Here is a 22,116-nt window from a genome sequence, read left to right on the forward strand (position 1 = left end):
TGCTGGTGCACCCAGCAAATTTCCAAAATGGCAAAAATTCCCTTCAGCGTTTTTGCCAAACTTCTTCTGTTGACACTCGCGGAAGAAATGTCAACGGAAGAACCTTCTTCCGTGGAACTACGCGGAAGAACTTCTTCCGCGAGAGTCAACGGAAGAAGGTTCTTCCGTGGGTTACCACAGAAGAAGGTTCTTCCGTGGATTAATTAGTTAAATTATTTTGTTAATTTTAAGATTATTTGGTATTAGTTAAATGATTTTTTCCTCTCACAAGTTGACCAATGGCTGATTCTTCTACGCACCACATGATATGTGTCAGACACTTTTTTCCTCAAATGATTTACAGTAAAATTCATTTTGGACTCCTCGTTCTTCACAGTTACACACACTCCAGTCACACACTTCTTCCTCTCTCCATTTCTCTAACTCTGACCATGCAATTGGCGTTGGTCTCATTGCATTCTCTGTAGAAATGACGAACAAGACCAAAGAAAAGGCAAGGAGGTCGCCGGAAAAGGTTCTGCCGGCAAGCGCAAGGGCGCCTTCGACGATAACATGCAAGACCGGTGGCGACCGAAAGAGAAACAAGCGAGGTGTCCTTTAGTTATTTCTGACGACGAATTAAATGTTGCGCCAAGAAGGATGGACATGCCAGATAAGGGCCAGAATAGCAGGCCACGTGTCGTCCCTCAAGAGGAAATGTTGGCCCGAAACTAACTTTTTTTAGTTTTGGGCCTTCCGTTGTAGGCCCTGTTTGAATGAACCGATGTCTCCTGTTATTTTTTTTGGATTCGTTGACGTGCAAACATGAAACAGACCACATTTGGAGAGTCTCACGGCTTTCCTAGATAATTTTAAAAAAACCCCGAACAGGGGTACTTAGGCAAGTTTACATGGCCCGAAACTAACTTTTTTGAGTTTTGGGCCTTCCGTTGCAGTCCCCGTTCGAATGAACCGATGTCTCCTGTTATTTTTTTTGGATTCGTTGACGTGCAAACGTGAAACAGGCCAACTTTGGAGAGTCACGCGGCTTTCCTAGATAATTTTAAAAAAAACCCCGAACAGGGGTACTTAGACAAGTTTACATGGCCCGAAACTAACTTTTTTGAGTTTTGGGCCTTCCGTTGCAGGCCCTGTTCGAATGAACCGGTGTCTCTTGTTTTTTTTTTGGATTCGTTGACATGCAAACATGAGACAGGCCACCTTTGGAGAGTCTCACAGCTTTCCTAGATAATTTAAAAAAAATCTCGAACAGGGGTACTTAGGCAAGTTTACATGGCCCGAAACCAACTTTTTTCTCATACGACAATGACTGACGTGACCCGACAGTGAACGACGTGATAGGAGGTTGTTTTAGTTTTACGCTTCACAATGTAAAATAGTCACGGGTCTGATAAAAGGGAAGCCATGTGCCTGGTTGAGCCATTTATATAAATGATAGATGGGGATGTCCATGGTACTCAACAACAACTGGTATTCAAAGTTTGTCAAATTAATTTTCGATAAACAATGGCATTCTTAGGAAAGACTTCGTCCCAGACGATCGTGAACTCGAGGTTGGCATTCATTTTTCCAAATGGAACCGTCATTCACAACGAGTGTGGGGTTTATTTTCAAAGTTCTAGTCCAGTGCCCATGCGAGTACCAAACCTATGCGATTTTTCAACTCTCAAAAGAAGAATACACAACAGTCTTCGGCTAAACAACAATCAAGTTGTGGATGAAATTCATTACCGACGACCAGTGGAAGATACAGGTAACAACATTTACTTTGAAAGTATGCAATTGAAAAATGACATGGATGTGAACACAATGTTAATGTATAATGATCAATTTTCATTTGTTGGACCGATTGAGTTGTTATGTACCGTTGGTAGAACAACAGATGCAATTTTAAACTTACTTGAACGCCCCAGCATCCCTACACATGATGTGGTTCTGTATTACAACGGAAGGTGGAACATACCACGCCAAAACAACTTTGTGGGTTACGCGTTCAGCGGAATAAATCCAAAAAAATTTGATATTCCAAAAGGATGTAGCATAGATCAACTGAAGGATTTGATTAAACAAGTAGCACCTAAAGGGAATCCACCTCATGGGATTCACGAATCCTAAGTTGTAAGGCGTTTGTTTTATCGACAACCTAGTCATTTGGAGTATTCTGAGAAAGTTTTAGAATTTGAAATTGTTGAGCTGAAATGTGACGACGACATGCTAAAGGTGCTAGTAGAGTCTAATTACTGGAAACAATTTGTGCCAATAGAAATTTTGGCTCTCTTTAGTAAAGTGGTTATGGAAAATGAGGACGATGTGGTTACGTCCTTGCATGATTGAATGCTAGTTAAATGTTAGGATGTTTCGTTCAAATTAAATTTGTGTCCATGATGTTCTAGTCGATGTTATATGTCTTAGTGTGTCAATTTGTTATGTTTGTGACTCGTTTGTAATGTGTAGTATGTATCAAAAAGGAATAAAAGTTTTATTATCAACTTTTAGCAAAAAAACTTATAAGGAATAAATGTTTGTGAAAATTAAAATTTGTAACTTATTTTGTCCAATCAATTACATTTAATTAAAATTTGTAACTTATTTGTTTCAATCAATTTAAATTTGTAACTTATTTGTTTCAATGACTAACTTATTTTTTTAAAAATTTCTAGCTTATTTTTTAAAATTTCTAACTCATTTTTTTTTTAATTTCTAACTTATTTTTTTAAATGTCTAACTTATTTTTTTAAATTTCTAACTTATTTTTTTGAAATTTGTAACTTGTTGTTGATTAAATTATATAATAATTTTAAGTAAAAATTAAAATTTCTAACTTATTTTGTCCATTCAATTACATTAAATTAAAATTTCTAACTTATTTGTTTCAATCAATTAAATTTTTTAACTTATTTGTTTCAATAAATTAAAATTTGGAACTTATTTGTTTCAATGACTAACTTATTATTTTAAATTTCTAACTTATTTATTTAAAATTTGTAACTTCTTTATTTGAAATTTCTGACTTATTGTTGTTTAAATTATATAATAATTTTCAGTATAAATTAAAATTCCTAACTTATTTTGTCCATTCAATTACATTAAATTAAAATTTCAAACTTATTTGTTTCAATAAATTAAAATTTCAAACTTATTTGTTTCAATAAATTAAAATTTGGAAATTATTTGCTTCAATGACTAACTAATTATTTTAAATTTCTAACTTATTTATTTAAAATTTGTAACTTCTTTATTTGAAATTTCTAACTTATTGTTGTTTAAATTATATAATAATTTTCAGTATAAATTAAAATTTCTAACTTATTTTGTCCAATTAATTACATTTAATTAAAATTTGTAACTTATTTGTTTCAATCAATTAAAATTTGGAACTTATTTGTTTCAATCAATTAAAATTTGTAACTTATTTGTTTCAATCAATTTCTAACTTATTATTTTAAATTTCTAACTTATTTATTTTAAATTTGTAACTTCTTTATTTGAAATTTCTAACTTATTGTTGTTTAAATTATATAATAATTTTCAGTATAGCTTAAAATTTCTAACTTATTTTGTCCAATTAATTACATTCAATTAAAATTTCTAAGTTATTTGTTTCAATCAATTAAAATTTGTAACTTATTTTTTTAAAATTTCTAACTTATTTTTTAATATGTCTAACTTATTTTTAAAAATTTCTAACTTATATTTATGACATACATAAACAAATACTAAAATTAACAATTCAAGTAAAAACATAATTTAAATACATAAAGAAATAGAGACATTATCTAAGTCAATGTGTTTTAACAAATACAAAAACAAATACTAAAATTTAAATACATAAACAAATACAATGAAAAAGATAAATCCTAATCTATGCGGGCTCTCTGTCGCGACCTAAGACTATCATCTGGGTCGTCATCTCTAGCTATCCTCAGGCAAAGATCCATGATATCATATAAGTCAGTCCCTGGAGTCACCATCCTGAGGTTGATGACGCGCTCCAAATGCTCAACAATCCTTCCCATCCTGACACGTGTTGTGCAATCAACTTGTCTCAGTGAAAATAACAAGTGAGTATGAATTTATAAAAAATAATTAAGTTAACAAAAAGTACACAGCTTACCACAGAATGCGTAGGGGGATCTAACGCGACTGGAACCTCGGCGATAGGTGGCTCCACGAAGTCATCATCATGAGTGGGAGGGGGAGGCGTAGGTCTCAGCTCAACAGTGTCCTCCGTCGACGTCACAAAGGGGTGCGAAATCTGAAAAAACCACTCCATGTAGTCTGGGGCCACCTGCCCAGGAACTACACAGAGCTCCCCTGTAGGCGCTACATGATCTGAAAACTGTACCCACCGGTCGTCTATATCAGTACATGTCAACGAATCACGAACCGATGGTGGAGGAACGGTCGGAATGTACCCCATCTGCCGAATCACCCTCTCTGGTCGAAGGTAGACGATGATCGGACCCCATCTGACTTGCCCCATGTACGAGGAGATCAAGTCATAGCCCCGAACTCCCCAATGCTCAGCATACGGCATCCAACAGACGTCAGTGACTGTCAGGGCATCAATACGTGCTCTATAAGGGGCTCCCTTAATCCCGGTCATATGGGCCTTACATGTAAGCCACCTACAGGCACGTGGGCTAGCCTCAGCATAACCATCGTCAACAACAGACCTGTGGACTGATGGAAAGTGCTCGTAAATCCAGCACTACAAACACAAAGTCAACATCAACAATCAAACATGGATTGAATTTTACTTTAATTTAAATTACAAGCAGCGATAGTCACCTGAAGTAGTGAAATGTAACCAGCCATCTGCCGTGTAGGGGCCCGCGACGTCTCGTTAAGCTGATCGTACAAGTGGACCAAAGCGGCCGCTCCCCAATAGAATGTCCCTGCCTGTGCCAGGTCTCTGAATGCCTGCAGGTGCACAACATGGACATGGGTTGCACTCTTGTTAGCGAAAAGAGTGCAACCAACCAAATGAAGTAGGTACACCCGAGCTGCAGCAACCCACTGCCTGGCTCAGCACCTACTCTGGTACATGTCCCAAAGCCAGGACAACTGAACATGAGGCCCACCTGCCTGACGTGTCTCAGCTGGAGCCTCGTCTGGGGTGACCTCAAGTAGTTCCATCAACAGGGCCACTGCGTCAGATGTAGCCAGCGGCTCGAATGAATGCAGCGCGCCAGTAATCATAGAACACCTGATCAATGGATCCAATCCGGTGGTCGCAATCATACCTTCGATCTCAGCAGCCGGTCTCCCAAATTTATCTACTTTCCTACCATGGGAGACAAACTTGAGATCGGGTCGCTCCTAAATTGAATAACAGTTTATAAATTTGTGTATTTCAAAATAAAAGAAACTACTTTCTAATTACTGGAATAAAATAAGTACGTACCTGTCCACTCCATATGTTGTGTGCCACATGATCAGCAAATCCTATCAAATCAGATGGATCGCGTGGCCCACTGGGGAACCCCTCATCATCAGCAGTTGTTCCATCACTAGCCACTCGATCAGACTCAGCACCATCGGCGACTCCTGTCCTCTCTGGGCTACCATCAGGCGCATGAGGCACATCCTCAGCCAACTGAGGAACATCCTCGACTCTCTGGGTAACCCGTTGCCTACGTGCTGAGGCAGTGGGCCTACGACGGCAAGGAACATCCTCAGCCACATCCTGACTAAGGTCTCTGCCTCTACCTGTGCCTACCACACGACGCAGACCTCGTGTTCTAACCATGATCTGAAATCATGAAGAACATTTACTTTTATTCGTCAAATTAAACACTCAAATAATTTGTGTAACAAAGCTTTTGAATCCTAACTAATCCACATAATTTATCCAAATCCACAGATTATATAGTTAGTTCAACATAATTTATCCAAATAATTGACATAAAAATGCATATATAACAAATGCATATATAAATCACACCAAATATAATTCAATTGATTAGTAGAAGTCAAATCCTGTCATTGTGATTCTCTCAAGACACAATTCTAGTTATTAAACCAGAAGGTTTATTTTTCTTTCCTTTATACATTGCTATTAGAATCAATTGCAGTGGTATAGATTCCTTTAATTCATCTCTAAGTTCAAGTTAAATCAAAGAAATTATATGAGGAGCTTGTGAACTTGGTCATAAATTTGTGAAGCTTGTGAACTTGGTGATAAACCCAACTGAAACCACTTGGCAAAGGCATGTCCACCATATGCTTCACAATTTTTCCTTTGCTCAAAAGTAGTAATTGACATCAAATGCTGGAAATTTTGAATATATGAAAATCTTAAGTTTTACCACATCAAACTCTCGGGCAATCAATGATGTTCATGCAAATTATGGTTTCCGCAACCACACACTCCAATATTCCAAATGGACACAACCATGTCACGCAATGGTTTCCTTGAGAAACACCAATTGGTGTTTTGATTATGACTTCATTGACTATGTACGAATTTTCTTTTGGCCAGCCATTATTGGCCTTCAAAAATAGGTCTTATTTGATTTATTACAACACATCAAGGTTGACATAGGTTTTTAGCCCCCCTCCCACTTAATATAGAAGTTCAAATACTTCAACTTTTTAATTGTCAATGAAGCCAAATCAATATCATGTTGGTTTAGTTCAAATTAGACAAAAAAATCATGAAATTCAAACTAAATTGAACTAATTAAATTCAATCATATTTTTTTCAAATCCGAATCATATCAATCTATCAACACTCCTAATTGGAACAATCAAGTTTGCTGAAAAGCAAATAACATCATAAAACTCCTAATTGGAACAATCTACCTGTTGGTGTATCTCTTTTCGACTAACTTCGACCAGTTTTTTTAACTAAAACATCTACATTCAACTAATTTTAAGTGGCTTCAATGTTTCATCCTTTAAACACATTGGTTGACCCGCGCTCATTATCTATAAGACACTCGTGCCAACCAATATAGTTGCCATTCTCTTTAAATTTTAAAAGCACACTACCGCTTTCTCTAGTTCTTATTTTTAAAGAATCGATACTCGATCTTAAGCCGGTAACAATAATTCAACTTCGAATTAATTCCAACACCTTCCACATAACTCAGTGCATGTTTAGCTTGACATCCATGATTCATGTTTGATCAAATTTTCATATCAAGATGTATCAAAAGCAACTAAAAGTTGTTTCTATGATTCATATTTGAGTTGTAATTGTTAGCTAATTGACAACCACAATGCCTTAGCTGAATACCATTAGCTAATTGACAACCACACTGCCCACAACTTAGCTTCATTAATCATCCTACTCAAATCACACCAAATTGTAATTCAATTTACACATATAAATGCATATATAAATCACACCAAATATAATATCAATTTACACATACAAATGCATATATAAATAACACAAACTAAATAATAATATGAACAAAAGATGGTTCTGGAATAATTTAAAAAAAAATCCAAAATTCTATAAAATAGGTACTCGCGGAAGAAGGTTCTTCCGCAGGAAGGAAAAGCACTCCCACGGAAGAACCTTTCTTCCGCGGACTCCAGTGGAAGATGGAAGATATGGCTCTTCCGCGAACGTCTTTGACACACGCGGAAGAAGCTTCTTCCGCGGGTATCTAGTCCGTGACATTTCCTTCTCGCGGAAGATGGTTCTTCCGCGGAATCCCACGGGAGTGCCATATCTTCCATCTTCCGCTGGAGTCCGCGGAAGAAACGATCTTCCGCCCGACCTCCAACGGCACCCAGACACACGTGGAAGAAACGAACCTTCCGCGGAAGAAGGCTCGTCTTCAACCTCGCGCAACAAAACCATGAAAAACCAAACCAGACCAAACATGTCTTCTACCCTATGGCCATCAAAAGCGATTAAAGGAGAAAAATGAGGTTAGAACACTAACCTATAGGGCGTAACACGAATGCTTCAAAGCTTCAAATGCCGGCAATAGAGGACGACGCGCGCGGAGAAGAAGACCTGGACGCGCGGAGAAGACTACTGGACGCGTGGAGCTCTGGTCGCGGAAGAAGAAGAACTCGAAGGTGAAGAAGCTTTGGGTCGCGGAAGAAGAAGAAGAAATCGAAGGAGGAAGAAGAAGCTTTGGGTCGTGGAAGAAATTTTCAAACAGAAAGGCTTTTTCATTAAAAAATTTTAATTTATTAATTTTATTATAAGGGCCAATTGTGTAACTTCACATAATTGCTAGGTGCACCAGCAATATTGCTGGGTGCACCTAGCAACAACCTAAATGGTTTTAAGGTACTCTCCATTTACATTCTCAAACCTATCATTTCTTCGAGAAAAAAATTGTATCCAAACTATAATTTGTTGATAGAACTGTATTGCTAGACAGAGAATTTGATCCCAAATACTTTTTGAAACTAAGCTATTCACACATTCAACAAAAACAAAAAAACATAAAAGCTATTAACACTAGACATTACACAAAATGTTGAATGTTGCTAGCAGCAATATTGTGCAGAGAATTCCTATGGTGGATCCATAGCAGAGCATTTAATGCGTTTTTTAGTGTTATTTTCTTACTGTTTAGCTTCAATATGTTCCTGTGTTATGACACAAATTTTGCAGTTATGGATCAGAAATTTCATTGGTAATTCATGGTTTTAATTCTCGCATAAGTTAAAATTAACTTTTGTATTTATCCAAAAATTAAGGTGCATAAAGTAATTTTAACTTTGGTGAGAAACTCAATTTATTTTATCGTCTTATTTTCACTTTTATAAGTATTTATAAATAAGTTTATTGAATGAGTACCAAAAAATTATGTTGCTTCATGTTCTATTTTCCTATCTATTTTTAACATTCAATCTGGATTTTTATTCCATTTTGAAATAGATAATAAGTAATTTTACAATTGTATGGCTCTGTTATTTCATTATATCTGCAAAGGCTTGTGGTTTACATATACCCTGATGTTTAGGACAAAAGAAAAACGGTTAGAATTTAGAGGCTATTAAAGTTGAGCAGGTTTATGCTTGTGGCTCTGTTGTCTGGCTGTATACAGCAAGCAAAAGAAATATCTCTTGTTTTGATTATCTTTCTTTTTTCCTTTTCTTTGTTTGGAGTTAGGGAAAATATGTACTAATTTAACAACCATATGTTAAACGTCTAAGAAATTAAGCGGCTATAGGCTATATGTTGTACTTTAATCAATATTCCTTGAGTATTAACTGTTTGTTTGATAACATAAGCTGGTGTTGGACTTGTCTAAAAGGCAGAATCTAATAGGAATAGATGTTCCTATGTTCTCTCAATAGACCAGTTTTAAGAAGGGGAAAACTTACATGCAGATCCTAAGGTGTTTTAGCCTTTTAGGCATTACTATTCGGTTAGAATTGGAGTTTTACCTGGATAATTTATGTTGACGTTTAATGTAATTCTTTATTATGCGAAATACTGAGATGAAACTTTAATTTTGATTAAAAAAATAGTACAAAGAACACCTATAGAACTGCATCTAATTTTGATTACTCTGCCAGGTTCTCAAGCTCCCAAACCGGTTTACAAAGATGAATTGTTTCTGTGTACACAAAACTTAAAGCAAAAGAAAAAAAATGAAGCATAAATTGAAGGAGTTTCTAGTTTCTACTCACGATGAACCAATATGTATCAATTTTCAACATTTCTTTTTCTTTTTTTGAAAAAGGGTACAAGAGAAGAATTTACAATATAGAATCAATCAATCAAGTACTTTATGAAATTTTGATAATCCTCAACCTTAGTCCTTAGTGTACTAATACTACAATGCAAAAACATTTCAAAAACATTTCAAACTATCCCATAGAGATCCTACCCGACTCAAATACGATTGTCTCCAGCAAAGAATATTTGTGGTCTAGAAAAAAAAAAAAAAAAACACATTTCAAACAATGAATTAATCTCGCCTGGTTGCTAAAGGGATCACTTCGGCCAGAGGAGTTGAGAGAGGTGTCGGAATTGGTGATGTTCTGCAGAGAGGACAAGTTGGATGCAGCCTCAGCCAAGGGTCTATGCACTTGAGGTGAAAGACATGGTCACAATCAGGCAACACCCTTAGCAAATCAGAACCTTTGTAATCTCCAAGACATATGGAGCAGCTTGTTGAAGTGGAATCAGATTTCCTTAGCTTGGCTTCAGAGTAGAGCATTTTGGGGTAGTTCATGATTGTGGCTTCATCAAGGCCAACATCAACTATTGTGTGGTGTGGCTCAAGGAATTGTGGATTGGAATTACTTGTTCCTCTTCTCCTTGGAGGAGTTGGCACTTGTGCCCTGGTGCAGAAGTAGGAGGTGAGTGTGATGGTTGTGATGAGCAGAAGAATCCCAATTGAGATTCCTATCCCCATGCCAAAGCCACTTATGTTGTTGGACCCGAGGAATCCGGAATCGGTTGTGTTGTTCATCTTGTTGATGATAATGAAATCATGAAAAAGTGCTTGCTAGAAGATTGTTTTGAATTGAAAGGGGTTGAAAAAAGTGTTTATGTTAGCCATGGTGATGGATGAGAATATGAGATTCACTAGGAATGAAGTATTGGTTGGTTTTTGCTGCTGAAAGATATTATGTTAGAAAGTCAACGAGGGGAAGGAAGGGGAGGGGTTAAGAAATCAAGAGTTGCGTTTGAATCAAGGAAAGACTTGTATTTCGGATTAAGTAAAGAAAGGCCAATGAGGCACTGCATGTGAATACATTCCATTTTCTCAACGTTAGATTATGTTTACATGTTCACAGGTTTTTGAAGGTCAACGATCCTTCTATGTCACTATTTCCATGTATCTACGATTGATTTGAGTTCACAACTTCCTTTCAAAGAGCATTAGATTAGAAAAACTGATCTGTCAGTGGTCAATCGTTGAGAGCGCCCACGTTCCATGCATTACTAGGAAAGTTATGGATAAAAATTTATTAGTTTTTCGCTTGCCAGTTATTATGGCTATAGATGTAGATTAAACCTGACAAAAAAATATCAGAAACACACTTGAAATATTCTTAAAAAAAGATAAAATATGTTTTTAGTCTTTATATTTTTAATAAAAGAAAATTTGGTATTAATCTCTCTTCCATCGTCACAAATGATTTTGAGAAAAAACAAAAATTATTACTTTTTTTTAAAGTTTAAGAACTAAATTTATTAAAATTGAGGTTTGAGAACTAAAATCAAATTTTACTTAAAGTACATATACTAAAAATATATTTTGTCCTTTTATGACTATCCTAATTTTATAATTTTTAATAAATTTTAACTAATAATAGTAAAATATATGTTTAGAAAAGTGTACATTATCTGCCTTATAAAGTTTAAAGCCAAGTGTACCCTATCTCTCTGCCGTGCTGCAAGATTGATCTATAATTCAAAAATAATTGTCCGGGTTCACCTGTTTTTGTTAAAGCCAACACCAACCACATTAATACTGTAATATTTATTTATTTCATATAAAACCCTTAAATTTAGAAAAGTCAAACTACGTAAGATTAAACAAAATTGTGTATGAATCAACCTTGTATTCTAAATTAAAAGTATAAAAAAATATTAATAATTGATCCGACTGTTGGAAGGTAGGAAGGTGAGATGTACACCTTATAGAAGAGTGAGATGTACAAGTTAAAAAGGTTAAAAAGGAGAGTAGATTTTGATGATTTTGTAATTTATAATGCATATGTATATTGGAGTTATCGTTATTTAATCATAAAGTATTGTTTGGATTATTTTAAATGTTAATAAATCTATTATATAATGGTTGTTATTAAATGGCTGCATAATTTTTTTGATATTGTCAGTCTATAATTTTTTTATTATTATAATTTTGAACGTTAATTTTTTAAAATTAACAATTATTTGTAATTTTTTTAATATTGAGTATTTATTTATGGAATCAAATTCCAATGATTAACCCTGGAGTTCAATAACTTGCGTTTATATATGAAAATGTTAAATCAACAAGATGATTGTCGCAGCCTGACTTTTTTTTTTTTCCTTTCCACTTGATTAATGATTGCATAAACCTCTTGGCTTGCCAGGGAGACGAGAAAGCATGTGTACAGGTGGAAGCTATGGTGCAAACTGGCCAATTATGCTTTTGATTATGTTAGATGATGACCACGAAAAGCAAAAACCAAAAGCTAATAGTGAATCAAATCCTGTATTACTTTCTTATATTAACGAATAACTGATTTTTCAATCTGAATAGAATCATAAACTATATAGAAAATCAAATTATACCGGATAAGTATTTGGTAGGATTGATACCTCTTATTCGATCTCACCAAATACCTATTTGGCACAAGAGAATCTCAATCACTCCACATACAAAAGTTGTTAAACCCCTAATAAAGCAATACGGTTTAATTAAGGGAAAAAAGAGGTTTAGATAGTCTAACCCCAATTTAGGAAAGAATTACCTAGATGATAATTCTTGCATGGAGGCCCACGGTTCAAGACCTACAAAGGTTTGTATAAAAAGGGAGACCCCCCTAAACACATTGTTCAATTCTTAAGCATTAAATATTCTTTTGACTAATTGTACATATCAGTCTCAGTCGAATCGTAACTTGAGCATTCAAATGCTTTTTGTAGGTATCCCTCGCCCTTCACCTACCCATTCAGAACATACAGAAGAAAATGATAAGCCTAAAGACCTTTCAGTAGAAGAGATACGATTCAATCATGGTTTGATAGAAACATTTTAGTGCCCACTGTGGGGCTAAGTAAGATAGTCCTTGGGCCAAGAGTTATGGCAATCACGCGTATAGGAATCAGCATAACAACGACAAATTTACTAGCAAATCATCAACGTGAGGAAGTCCATGTCAAGGATCAGACCGATCTATCCTCCACAGTCAGGATACTCTAAGCCCAAGTATCAGAAATGCGTTGGCATCGTGTTGAAGAAATTATCACCCTTCAGTAGGAGAACACACAATTGCAAGAGGCCAACCACACCCGGCAACCTGAATGTGACCCATTTGTGGGAGCAGAGGCACAATTGACGACGTTTGAAATTCCAAAGGCCACCAATGCTAGTGTATGACAAGACACACACCTGCAATCCACGAATATGTTAGGAAAGTAGTTACAACAATTCAAAAATCCTTTCGTCCCCAACATCATGGAAGTCGCTCTTCCTTCCAACTAGAAGAACCTTACCATTGAGAAGTACGATGACACTACTAACCCGAACGAGCACCTTGATGTTTATGTCACACAAGTCACCTTGTACACTACAGATGATGTTTTTTTTATGCTAAGTGTTTCCCACTTGAAGGGTCAAGCCCTCCACTGGTTCACTCGTCTCCCTCCCAATACGGTGGACTCCTTTGATATGCTGGTAGCTCAATTTGGAACACAATTTGCAACCAGCTGGTCTAATCATCTGACATCAGTAGCTTTGGTCAATATCCGACAGGATAAGAGAGAACCACTTCGGGCATTCGTGGAACATTTCAGCAAAATTGCATTGAATATCCAAACCTTGGATGCGATAGTTGCCATGCACCATCTGATAACGACACTAAGGTTACGTCCTTTCATGAATAGTCTATGAAAAAAGCCTACGTCTAACATGGATAAGCTGTGAAGGAGAACAGCCAAATACATGCAAATGGAGAAATTGACTTAGTACAAGAAATAGGCACGAGCCGAGGCTACCTCAACTAAAAAGGAAGCTTACAAGCCAAACTTAGGTAAGGCAAGAGACGATGGATGAAGGGATCGCCCACCCTAAGAACCTCGTTATGCTCAGTACACCCCCTTCACCGTAAGCAGATCTTGAATCCTAGATCAAGCTCTAGCCACCGAGATCCTCGCTATGCCAAAAAAGGAAAACACCCCACCTCTAGCCGATTTCTCCAAGCGTTGACGATATCATTGCAACCGAGGACACTCCATTGAGGAATGTAGTGTTTTGAAAAACAAGATTGAAGACCTCATCAAACTCAGACACCTGAAGGATTTTATTCATAAACTTCAATCCTATTAGCCTAATAATACTTATAGGCAAGACCCTAACAAGGGTAGGGACCGAGACCGTGCTCCCAAAACTGAAAGACATAGGAGCCAAAGCCGGTCTAGAGAAAGGGAAGCAAAATCCCTCAACCAACCTAGATGTGTTATCAACACCATTGCAAGAGGATTTGTCGAAGGAAGGGCAACGACCTCAGCCCAAAAGAGACACCTTCGACAGGTTCAATCAATTAACATGGTCTCCCCTGACAAGGCATCAAGTATGCCATTGATTACCTTCACAGTAGTTAATTTCAAAGAAATAAACTCAGTCTGAGATGATTTGGAGGTGATAAGTGTGGAAATCACTAACTGCATTGTGAAAAAGAAAAAACATTAATCAATCAAGGTAGTTTGACAAACATTCTATTTTGGAACACTTTCTGGTAGTTGGGAATTCTAGAGTCTGAACTCCTCCTTCATGACGATCCATTATTTGGTTTTACCGTAGAGAAGGTCAGAACCAAGGGATGCATATGGTTGTGCACCAAGTTTGGCCATGACGGGCCACAACAAAAAGACTTGAAAATCTGATATGGGATAGTACATGCCCACAACTTCTACAACATAATGCTTGGTCGACCTTCTTTAAATGCATTGGGAGCTATAATATCTACCCCTTATTTAGCCATGAAGTTACCTTCATATTCAGGATCCATCATAACAGTTCATGCCAATCAAAGGACTACTAGAGAATATGTTGGATTCTACATCGATTGTTGTTTCACCGTCTTAGAATATGTTCTTTTTTTAAAATGTTAAAAAAGGACACATTTAAAGACAATTTTTAAAAACCGTCTTAGAATGTGTACTTTCTGGGACGGTTGTCTAAAAACCATCCTAGAAAATAGCCTTTTTAAGACATATATAACCATGCATACCATTAACTATTTTTTTTACATTAAAGCAAACAAACAACTTAAATGTCAATTTTAATGGAATACATATTTGAATTAGAAGAAATAACATATTGAGAGTATGAGAAACAAAGCAATGAATAATAAAAAAGCATATACAGTTTAAGATTTGCTTGTATGATTAATTTTTGTTGTGGGATACGACTAACTTTGATAAGCTTACTAATTAGGGGAGAAATTGAGAACATTTTTGCATTGATTTAATATAAAATTCATTGTACTCTTAAATCATTGTAAATCTAGTTTAATTTATTTTGATTAAAAAAATGGATTAAAGAAGCTTCCTTAAGTCAAGAACAATTTTATAGGAACATGCACTAAGAAAAAACAATATCTCGAATTCACATTAATTAATCATACATGAAGACAAATGACAATAGATTTTGCAATCTACATCAGGACCATTTTTTGTTGTCTTATTCACAATAATATCTGGTACACAAAAAAATACATACAAAAGTAGCTAGTACAATATTTTTAATATTGTAAGTTATGTGTTACACACACACACATACATTAAATAATAAAAATTTAACAATTTTTCTATTTGAAGAGTATATAAGAATCTCCTACATGTAACTGGACCATTCTATACTAGTAATAGTTGTAAATAATCTTTTTTTAAAATCTTTTAATGACAAAAAAATGAAGAAATAATTTATTGACGTGAAACAATTTTATGTGAATGGATGCAAAGCTAAATAAAATTAATACGAGTCATGTTACCTGGATATGAGTTTGCATAATAATTTGAGATTGGATAATTGGACATAGGCTCTTGTGGACCAATATTCAAATTAACCAATCGTGCTTGTAATTCCTCTTGTTGCTCTATCAGTCGTAGTTCCCTCTTCCTATTCACTTCGCTTTTGTTCTTCTCAATTTCAGTTGATAAGAAAAATCCTTAAAATTAGTGAAATTATCTCTAATAAATCATGTTTTGCAAGTTGGGTTAATGACACAACTGTATTTTCTGCATGCATACACATACAAAAAATAACATGTTGAAGATAAGATAAGATGGGGATTAGAGCCAGGGAATTAACATTAATTACCATCTTTGAACATTGAATAATTCTTAAGAATATCAATTTCCTGGTACAAAGGTTCTTCTTCTACTATCTGAGCCTACCTCTTGTTTTGGTACAAATCTTCTAGTGGTTGTTTTTGGGCTATTCCATTATGCATATGTACACACACATATATAAATGCATTATAATAATACAACAACAAAAATAGTCCTACCTCATTAAATAAGGTTGATCACATCATGTAGATCATACGACATCATTCAACTTAGTTAAAAATTAAATATTCAAATAACCTTGTCAATAACATTGATTCCAAAAAAACTAATAACATTATTCACCACAAAAGTTTTCTTTTGAATCTCCAAATTGGCTAAATGATTTTTCTTCTTCTCCCTTGATCTTTGGGTAGCAAATCAATTTGACAATATTCTAAAAAGAAATTAAAGAAGACATTAAATGGCATGCCTGTAAACAAAACCTTCTTATTGCAAGAACAAATTGAAACTTAAATCAGATAACAAACCTTTTTAATGTAGGATCCAATATTTGTTGTTCCAAATCAGGATCCATATCAGCTTCTGCATCTCCGACTTCGTTAGCTAGTTTTTAGCAGAAAAGACAAAAGTTGGATGCAAAATTGCATTCACCGTATGAGGGTTCTCTACCTTGTTATTTTCTTTAGGGTTCTCCATCTAATCTTCAATGAAAGAACAAAAAACAAAAGGTATATATAAGAGCTAGATACTCACAATTTATTCTCAAAACAAATTTAAATCATATTTAAAACTCAAATGTTATCTTGAAAGTCCTGAGAGTAGTTACATGAATGGAGAATTTAATAAAAGATTATGAAACATAATATGTGTGTGTGTGAGAGAGAGAGAGTGGGGGGGGGGGAGCAAGAGGGAGATCCAATTTTATTGATAGTATTGATGCAAAAACATGTTCAACGCACATTTAAATTTATTGAACGCAATGGTGGATCATAATTTCTATGAACTTGTAGTTTTTCAAGCTAAGACTTGTCCCTGAAATTAAAAAAAAAAAAAAGTAAACTTTATGTTACCAAAACAATTTCCACACACTTATCTCTAATTTCTACAAGTATAATGAAAATCTATAAACATGTTGAGATCCTCATACCCCTAAATTTATGCTAGTAGAAGAATTTGTCTATTTTCAGCCATGAATAAACAAAATGAAACTTCTTTTTTATTATATCAATGCTCCTACGTAACTGACTAGAATAATGAAAAATTGTAAACTGGTCTGGGAAAACATGTCTTTCAAGTTTCTCTTGTTGCATGATTTGGCCAACTAAGTTTTTGATCTTTTCAACTCTATGAGATGAGAAGTTCATGTTATTGCAATCACTATACATAGGAATGGTACTAGAAAATGAATATGCTTCATTCATTAGGCATTGTTTATTATCAACTGAGAGAGTGCTAGCCTCAAACTCTTCATCACGAGCTATAGAGCTAGGATGCCTTATGAGGATGCTTCCATGTCCTATCTCAACCGATACCATTGGCGTGTCACTTTCAAAAAGAAGATCCTCTTCAGAAGATGCAGAAAAATAAGACTGTTGTTCGTGAAGAATAGTGCATAGGTCTCTCATGAGCTTCTCAACATACAAAGGCTTTGGACGACCTACATGTGTCCTCTTTTTTGAAGGCACCATGGCATCCCAGACCACTGACTGAGCAAGACCTAAATTAACGAAACTATCTGCCTTAGAATTATATGCTTTTATTAAAGAAACAAAGGAATCTATTTTGAACTTCATTAATATAATGGATCATTGATAATTGAATAGAATTACGGCAATATGTTATGTCAAGTATATAAAACTTGATATTTTACTCCAAAATAAAGTATTGATAAGGGAATATAGATATACATTAATAATAGATAATTGATAATCCATGATGAATTGTAAAGCTTGCCATAAAAAATGTTTTGAGATAAAATTGGATCTTCATTATGAAAAGAATTCTTTAAATCACTTTTAAATTCTTAAAAGCACACTCATATGCTTTTCACAAATTTTCTTTTCCCTTTACCCACCCCCACCCCTTTTTCTATTTCATTATCCAGTTCTTGACTAACAGTTAAGCAAAAACATTTTCCCACATTAAAGCTTGAAGTTATATTAATTTCAATTAAAGAAAAACAAAAGGTGAAAACAATGTTGTGGAGCAATATTAATAGACATTAGGTTCACAAGTAAAATGAATAGTTAAATAAAAATTAGAAAACATAAACCATATATACAATCAATTGAAATCCCCCTAAGAGACAAAATAAAAAATATTAAGGTAATTTTTTTTGTTGCTTAAACTTGGCTTAGTTCATATAGAAAGGGAAATAGATTGAAAACAGAAGTGGCAGCAAAACGTGTTACAAGCCATATCCTTTTTCCCTAACTAGAAATTTTGACATCAACTTCCATTTGTGGGAAAGATTAATTTCTTACAAGGAAACCAACTTGCAAACATTTATAAATAATAACATACACACATTCACTTTCATTTGTCATATGAAAAGAAAAAAATTTCTATCACCTATCAATGCTAGTCACCACGGTTGTGAATACAATCCGGGTATTTACCACTAGTTATCGGCAATATATTGCCTGATCAATGTGTGGTGGAATTTGTTTTATTTCAGTGCCAAGTTCTTGTTCAATCCTATATCTAGACAAAATAAATGGAAACACATGAGAAATCTACAAGAGTTATCTCTGAAATTAGTCATAGCTGACAAAAATACTTACAAATTGAAGCGATCCTCATAGGTGACCAAGTTCACCACTAAACCTAAGTGTTCAAACCTCCCCGAATGATCGACCTGTATATCAACAAAGAATTCATAAGAACACATAATCACATTATCAAGATAAGGGAGAAAGCGGAATTCAAACATACCCTGTGCAAATAAGTTTTTGAGTTCTTTGGAAAATCAAAATTAATAACAACATTAACTGCTTAGATGTTTTTTCCCTATTGAAAAGATCTATCAATGTTTAAGAACAAGGGAAACAAATGAGAAGTTATAATTATAGTTATTAGGACAACATATGAAAAAAAAATAGCATGTTTATCATGTAGATGTATTTAACTAAGGATATATGGCATGCATTATCACTCAATACCACCAGTGCATCAATGAATTACACTAACCAAACAAATATACATTATGTTATTTTTCACTATCAAATCAAAACTGAATTCTAAAACAATATAATGAAAATAAATCCAAAAAATAAAGGAAATAGGAAGCATTGGATCTTTCCCATATTTATCAATCAAAGAAACAAAACCAAATTTACAGACCCACACTATTAGAAATTACACTTTCAACATCGGTTATTTAGGGCATTCTACATCGGCTCTAAAACCGATGTTGAAAGTGACGATGTTGAATGTATCATCGTTAACATCGGTTTTCAAAAACCGATGTTAACATAAATATGATAACATCGGTTTTCTAAATAACCGATGTTAAACACAAAGAAGTACAGCAAAAAAAGTGTATGCATGACGAAAGTTGACATCGGTTTTGTAGTAAAACCGATGTTAATGTTATATATTAACATCGGTTCTCTAGAAGAACCGATGTTAATGTAATATATTAACATCGGTTTTCTACGAAAACTAATGTTAACATATTACATTAACATCGGTTTCAGTAGAAAATCGATGTCAACGTTGATGATGCATATACTTATTTGTTGTACGTCTTTGGATATAACATCAGATATTCATAGAAAACTGATGTTAATGTACAAATGTTAACATCGGTTATTTAATCGATGTTAACATTTGTACATTAACATCGGTTATGTATAAATAACCAATGTTAATATAGAAACGGTAACATCAGTTATGTATGAATAACCGATGTTAATGTATAAAAGTTAACATCGGTTTTCTGTATGACCAATGTTAAGGTTCATGACGATATCGATTTTTGTAAATAACCGATGTTTTTTACCATATTAACATCGATTTTTGTTAATAACCAATGTTGTTTTCAAGTATTTTTTTATATATACTTTCTATTTTTACAGTAAACCCAAAATTGTACCTGTAAAATGCAATTTCAAGCCCAATTCACAGCAAATAAATATTTTATTCTGCTTTCAAGCAGTTTTAATGATAATAAACATCAAATTATTGATTTATCATAAAGAACAATCATCAAATGAATTCAATGTTCATATTACATAGAAAATGTCAAAAATGTTAAACCAAAGTAAACTAAACTAAAGATAATGTCCCTAAATCCTAGGCCTGATCTCTAACTTGGAGATAAAACTGTGTCCACTGGATCCGCAATGCCTTTAATCTCTCTGGCTCTAATGGTCTAGGATCATTAAAATACTGCATGATGAAATAAATCATAATAAGTTAATAATGTAATACAAATTATAAATAAATAGATTTTGTTTGAAATAAACTTACCGCTTCCCAATTATTCCTAAAAGTTCCTAAAATGATGGTGGACATCTAGTGCATCACATAGTAGTCGCACTCAGTACTTCCTTTTTGTCTATTACACTAAATACATAATGAAATTTGGATATTAATTAAACAACTAGTGTACATACACATAAAGAAATATATATAAGTGGAAGTTTTATGTAAATGATGTACCTTGACGACAATCCACCTAGCAGGAGACTTTGATTTAGGCTGTGGAGCATCATCAAGACCTTTTAAAGCACTGTTCCAGATGAGTAACAATTAAAAACTGGTGTTGTATGTTGAGGTATTTCAATGCAAATGTATTGAAAAGAACACTAACCTATTAATAATCCCCTTAAGGTAGTTTTTTGGCCTGTTATGCAATGAACAAAACCAGAAAACTAGGTGTTCCTTGGGCAGGATGACCACCATCTGCCAGTGTCCGCTGCAGTGGAGATTAATATGGGTTAGTACATTAGTAAACATTAATTAAATTCAGTTATTTTGTGACTTACCCATTTAGGTAGGCTCCAAGATAGACATCGTGTTTTGAACTCTGCTTCCAAGTCTTTATGTAACTTTCAGACTCAAACTGCGATAGCCCAGACCTCTGAATGGACTGTGGCTCGAGGAATCCATACATATCAGAATTCCCCGCTCGCATACATGTTTCAGTGAGATGCCTGTTTATGTTAAGTCAAAGTTAAATATTTATGAATTGAAAGCAATAACTTAGGCAATTAAAAGTAATATAAAATGACTTACAGAATCCACAACTGTAACACTGATATGCTGAGACATTGACCACCGTGTGCGATTTCGGAGAGGTCTTCGTGCTTTATGTAGAGGGGAAATCTGGATTAAAGACCCCGAACACGATGGCATCCCATCTAACCTGATAAGGCCTCAAGAAAAGCTTTGGGATCATCAATGTCATCAGATAAAGCGGATCATCGACCTCCAGATCGGGCTTTGAAGGTGGTTTTGCCAGAGACACAACTACCTGTTCATGAAACAAAGTTAAATAGCCTAATTTGAGGCATGCTTAATGAATTAATTTAAAAAGAAGAAACATATAGTAAGGACAATAAGTACCTGCTGTGATAAAGACTTGACCAGATGTGTCAGTCAAGCAAGGAAGGTGTGAAGTATCTGCCCCACTAAGGAAACTTCATCAGTGGGTACAAGAACTGGAGCATCTGCATCTGTAACCTCCTCCACACTCACCTTTACTTGGCCAAGCAACAAAGGAGTTTTATGAACAACAGTGGATCCCTCACAAACTCTCCCCATGGCAACCAGGCAGGCAGGATCTGCTTCTATGTACAAGCCGCACCTATCAGAGTCACCCGTCTCAGGGTCGTTTCCTGAGGGATCAACACAACTCCCCTTTGTGCTCACTCAAGGACCGGAGGGACCAACCAGAGGGTCAGGAGGCAGTGCAAGTCCCTGAGATTGCATCTACGACTGAAGCTGGGATTGCATCTGGCTGAAGGATGCCATGACCTGCCGCGTCACTCTCTCTATGATGGACTCCTCTAGCTGGTCCCTGATTTGCTGGGTCAGCTGCTGCAATTCTTCAAGAGGCAGGGAGAAAGAGCTCTGGGACGTCTATGGAGCCGATCCAAAGAATTGCTTAATGGTGACACCGACTCCAGCAGCACGGACACATCCAGGGTGCTCTGGACGTCCAATAG

The 22,116-nt window shown here is 35.1% G+C and overlaps 2 protein-coding genes across 4 annotated transcripts; both read right to left on the reverse strand.

Moving 5' to 3' along the window:
• Window positions 1–3,729: 3,729 nt before the first annotated feature.
• LOC114393621 lies at window positions 3,730–5,805 on the reverse strand. 3 transcript variants are annotated; one of them, XM_028355001.1, is made up of 4 exons: window positions 5,408–5,805; window positions 5,210–5,322; window positions 4,115–4,711; window positions 3,730–4,039 (listed from the first exon to the last, which is right to left on the reverse strand). In XM_028355001.1, the coding sequence occupies exons 1-3, from the start codon at window positions 5,750–5,752 to the stop codon at window positions 4,603–4,605; spliced, it is 567 nt and encodes a 188-aa protein (XP_028210802.1). In that variant the 5' UTR covers window positions 5,753–5,805; the 3' UTR covers window positions 3,730–4,039; window positions 4,115–4,602. The 3 variants fall into 3 exon arrangements, with proteins under 3 accessions (XP_028210802.1, XP_028210793.1, XP_028210785.1); XM_028354992.1 differs by having other exon boundaries at window positions 3,730–4,017; window positions 4,792–5,322; window positions 5,408–5,794; XM_028354984.1 differs by having other exon boundaries at window positions 4,792–5,322; window positions 5,408–5,794.
• Window positions 5,806–9,466: 3,661 nt separating this feature from the next.
• On the reverse strand, window positions 9,467–10,679 carry LOC114393639 (RING-H2 finger protein ATL70-like). Its single transcript, XM_028355013.1, has one exon. The coding sequence runs from the start codon at window positions 10,401–10,403 to the stop codon at window positions 9,897–9,899; it is 507 nt and encodes a 168-aa protein (XP_028210814.1). The 5' UTR covers window positions 10,404–10,679; the 3' UTR covers window positions 9,467–9,896.
• Between the last annotated feature and the right edge of the window lie 11,437 nt (window positions 10,680–22,116).

This window comes from Glycine soja, chromosome 2 (genome assembly GCF_004193775.1).
Source record: "Glycine soja cultivar W05 chromosome 2, ASM419377v2, whole genome shotgun sequence".
Lineage (NCBI taxonomy): Eukaryota > Viridiplantae > Streptophyta > Magnoliopsida > Fabales > Fabaceae > Glycine > Glycine soja.

Bases quoted from the DNA above. Each gene is read 5' to 3' on its own strand.
- LOC114393639 (XM_028355013.1), bottom strand. From the start codon at position 10,403: ATGAACAACACAACCGATTCCGGATTCCTCGGGTCCAACAACATAAGT.
- LOC114393621 (XM_028354984.1), bottom strand. From the start codon at position 4,818: ATGGCTGGTTACATTTCACTACTTCAG. The intron at 4,712-4,791 runs GTGACTATCGCT...TTGTGTTTGTAG, and splicing joins GTTACATTTCACTACTTCAG to TGCTGGATTTACGAGCACTT. The intron at 4,040-4,114 runs GTAAGCTGTGTA...CACTGAGACAAG, and splicing joins ATCCCCCTACGCATTCTGTG to TTGATTGCACAACACGTGTC.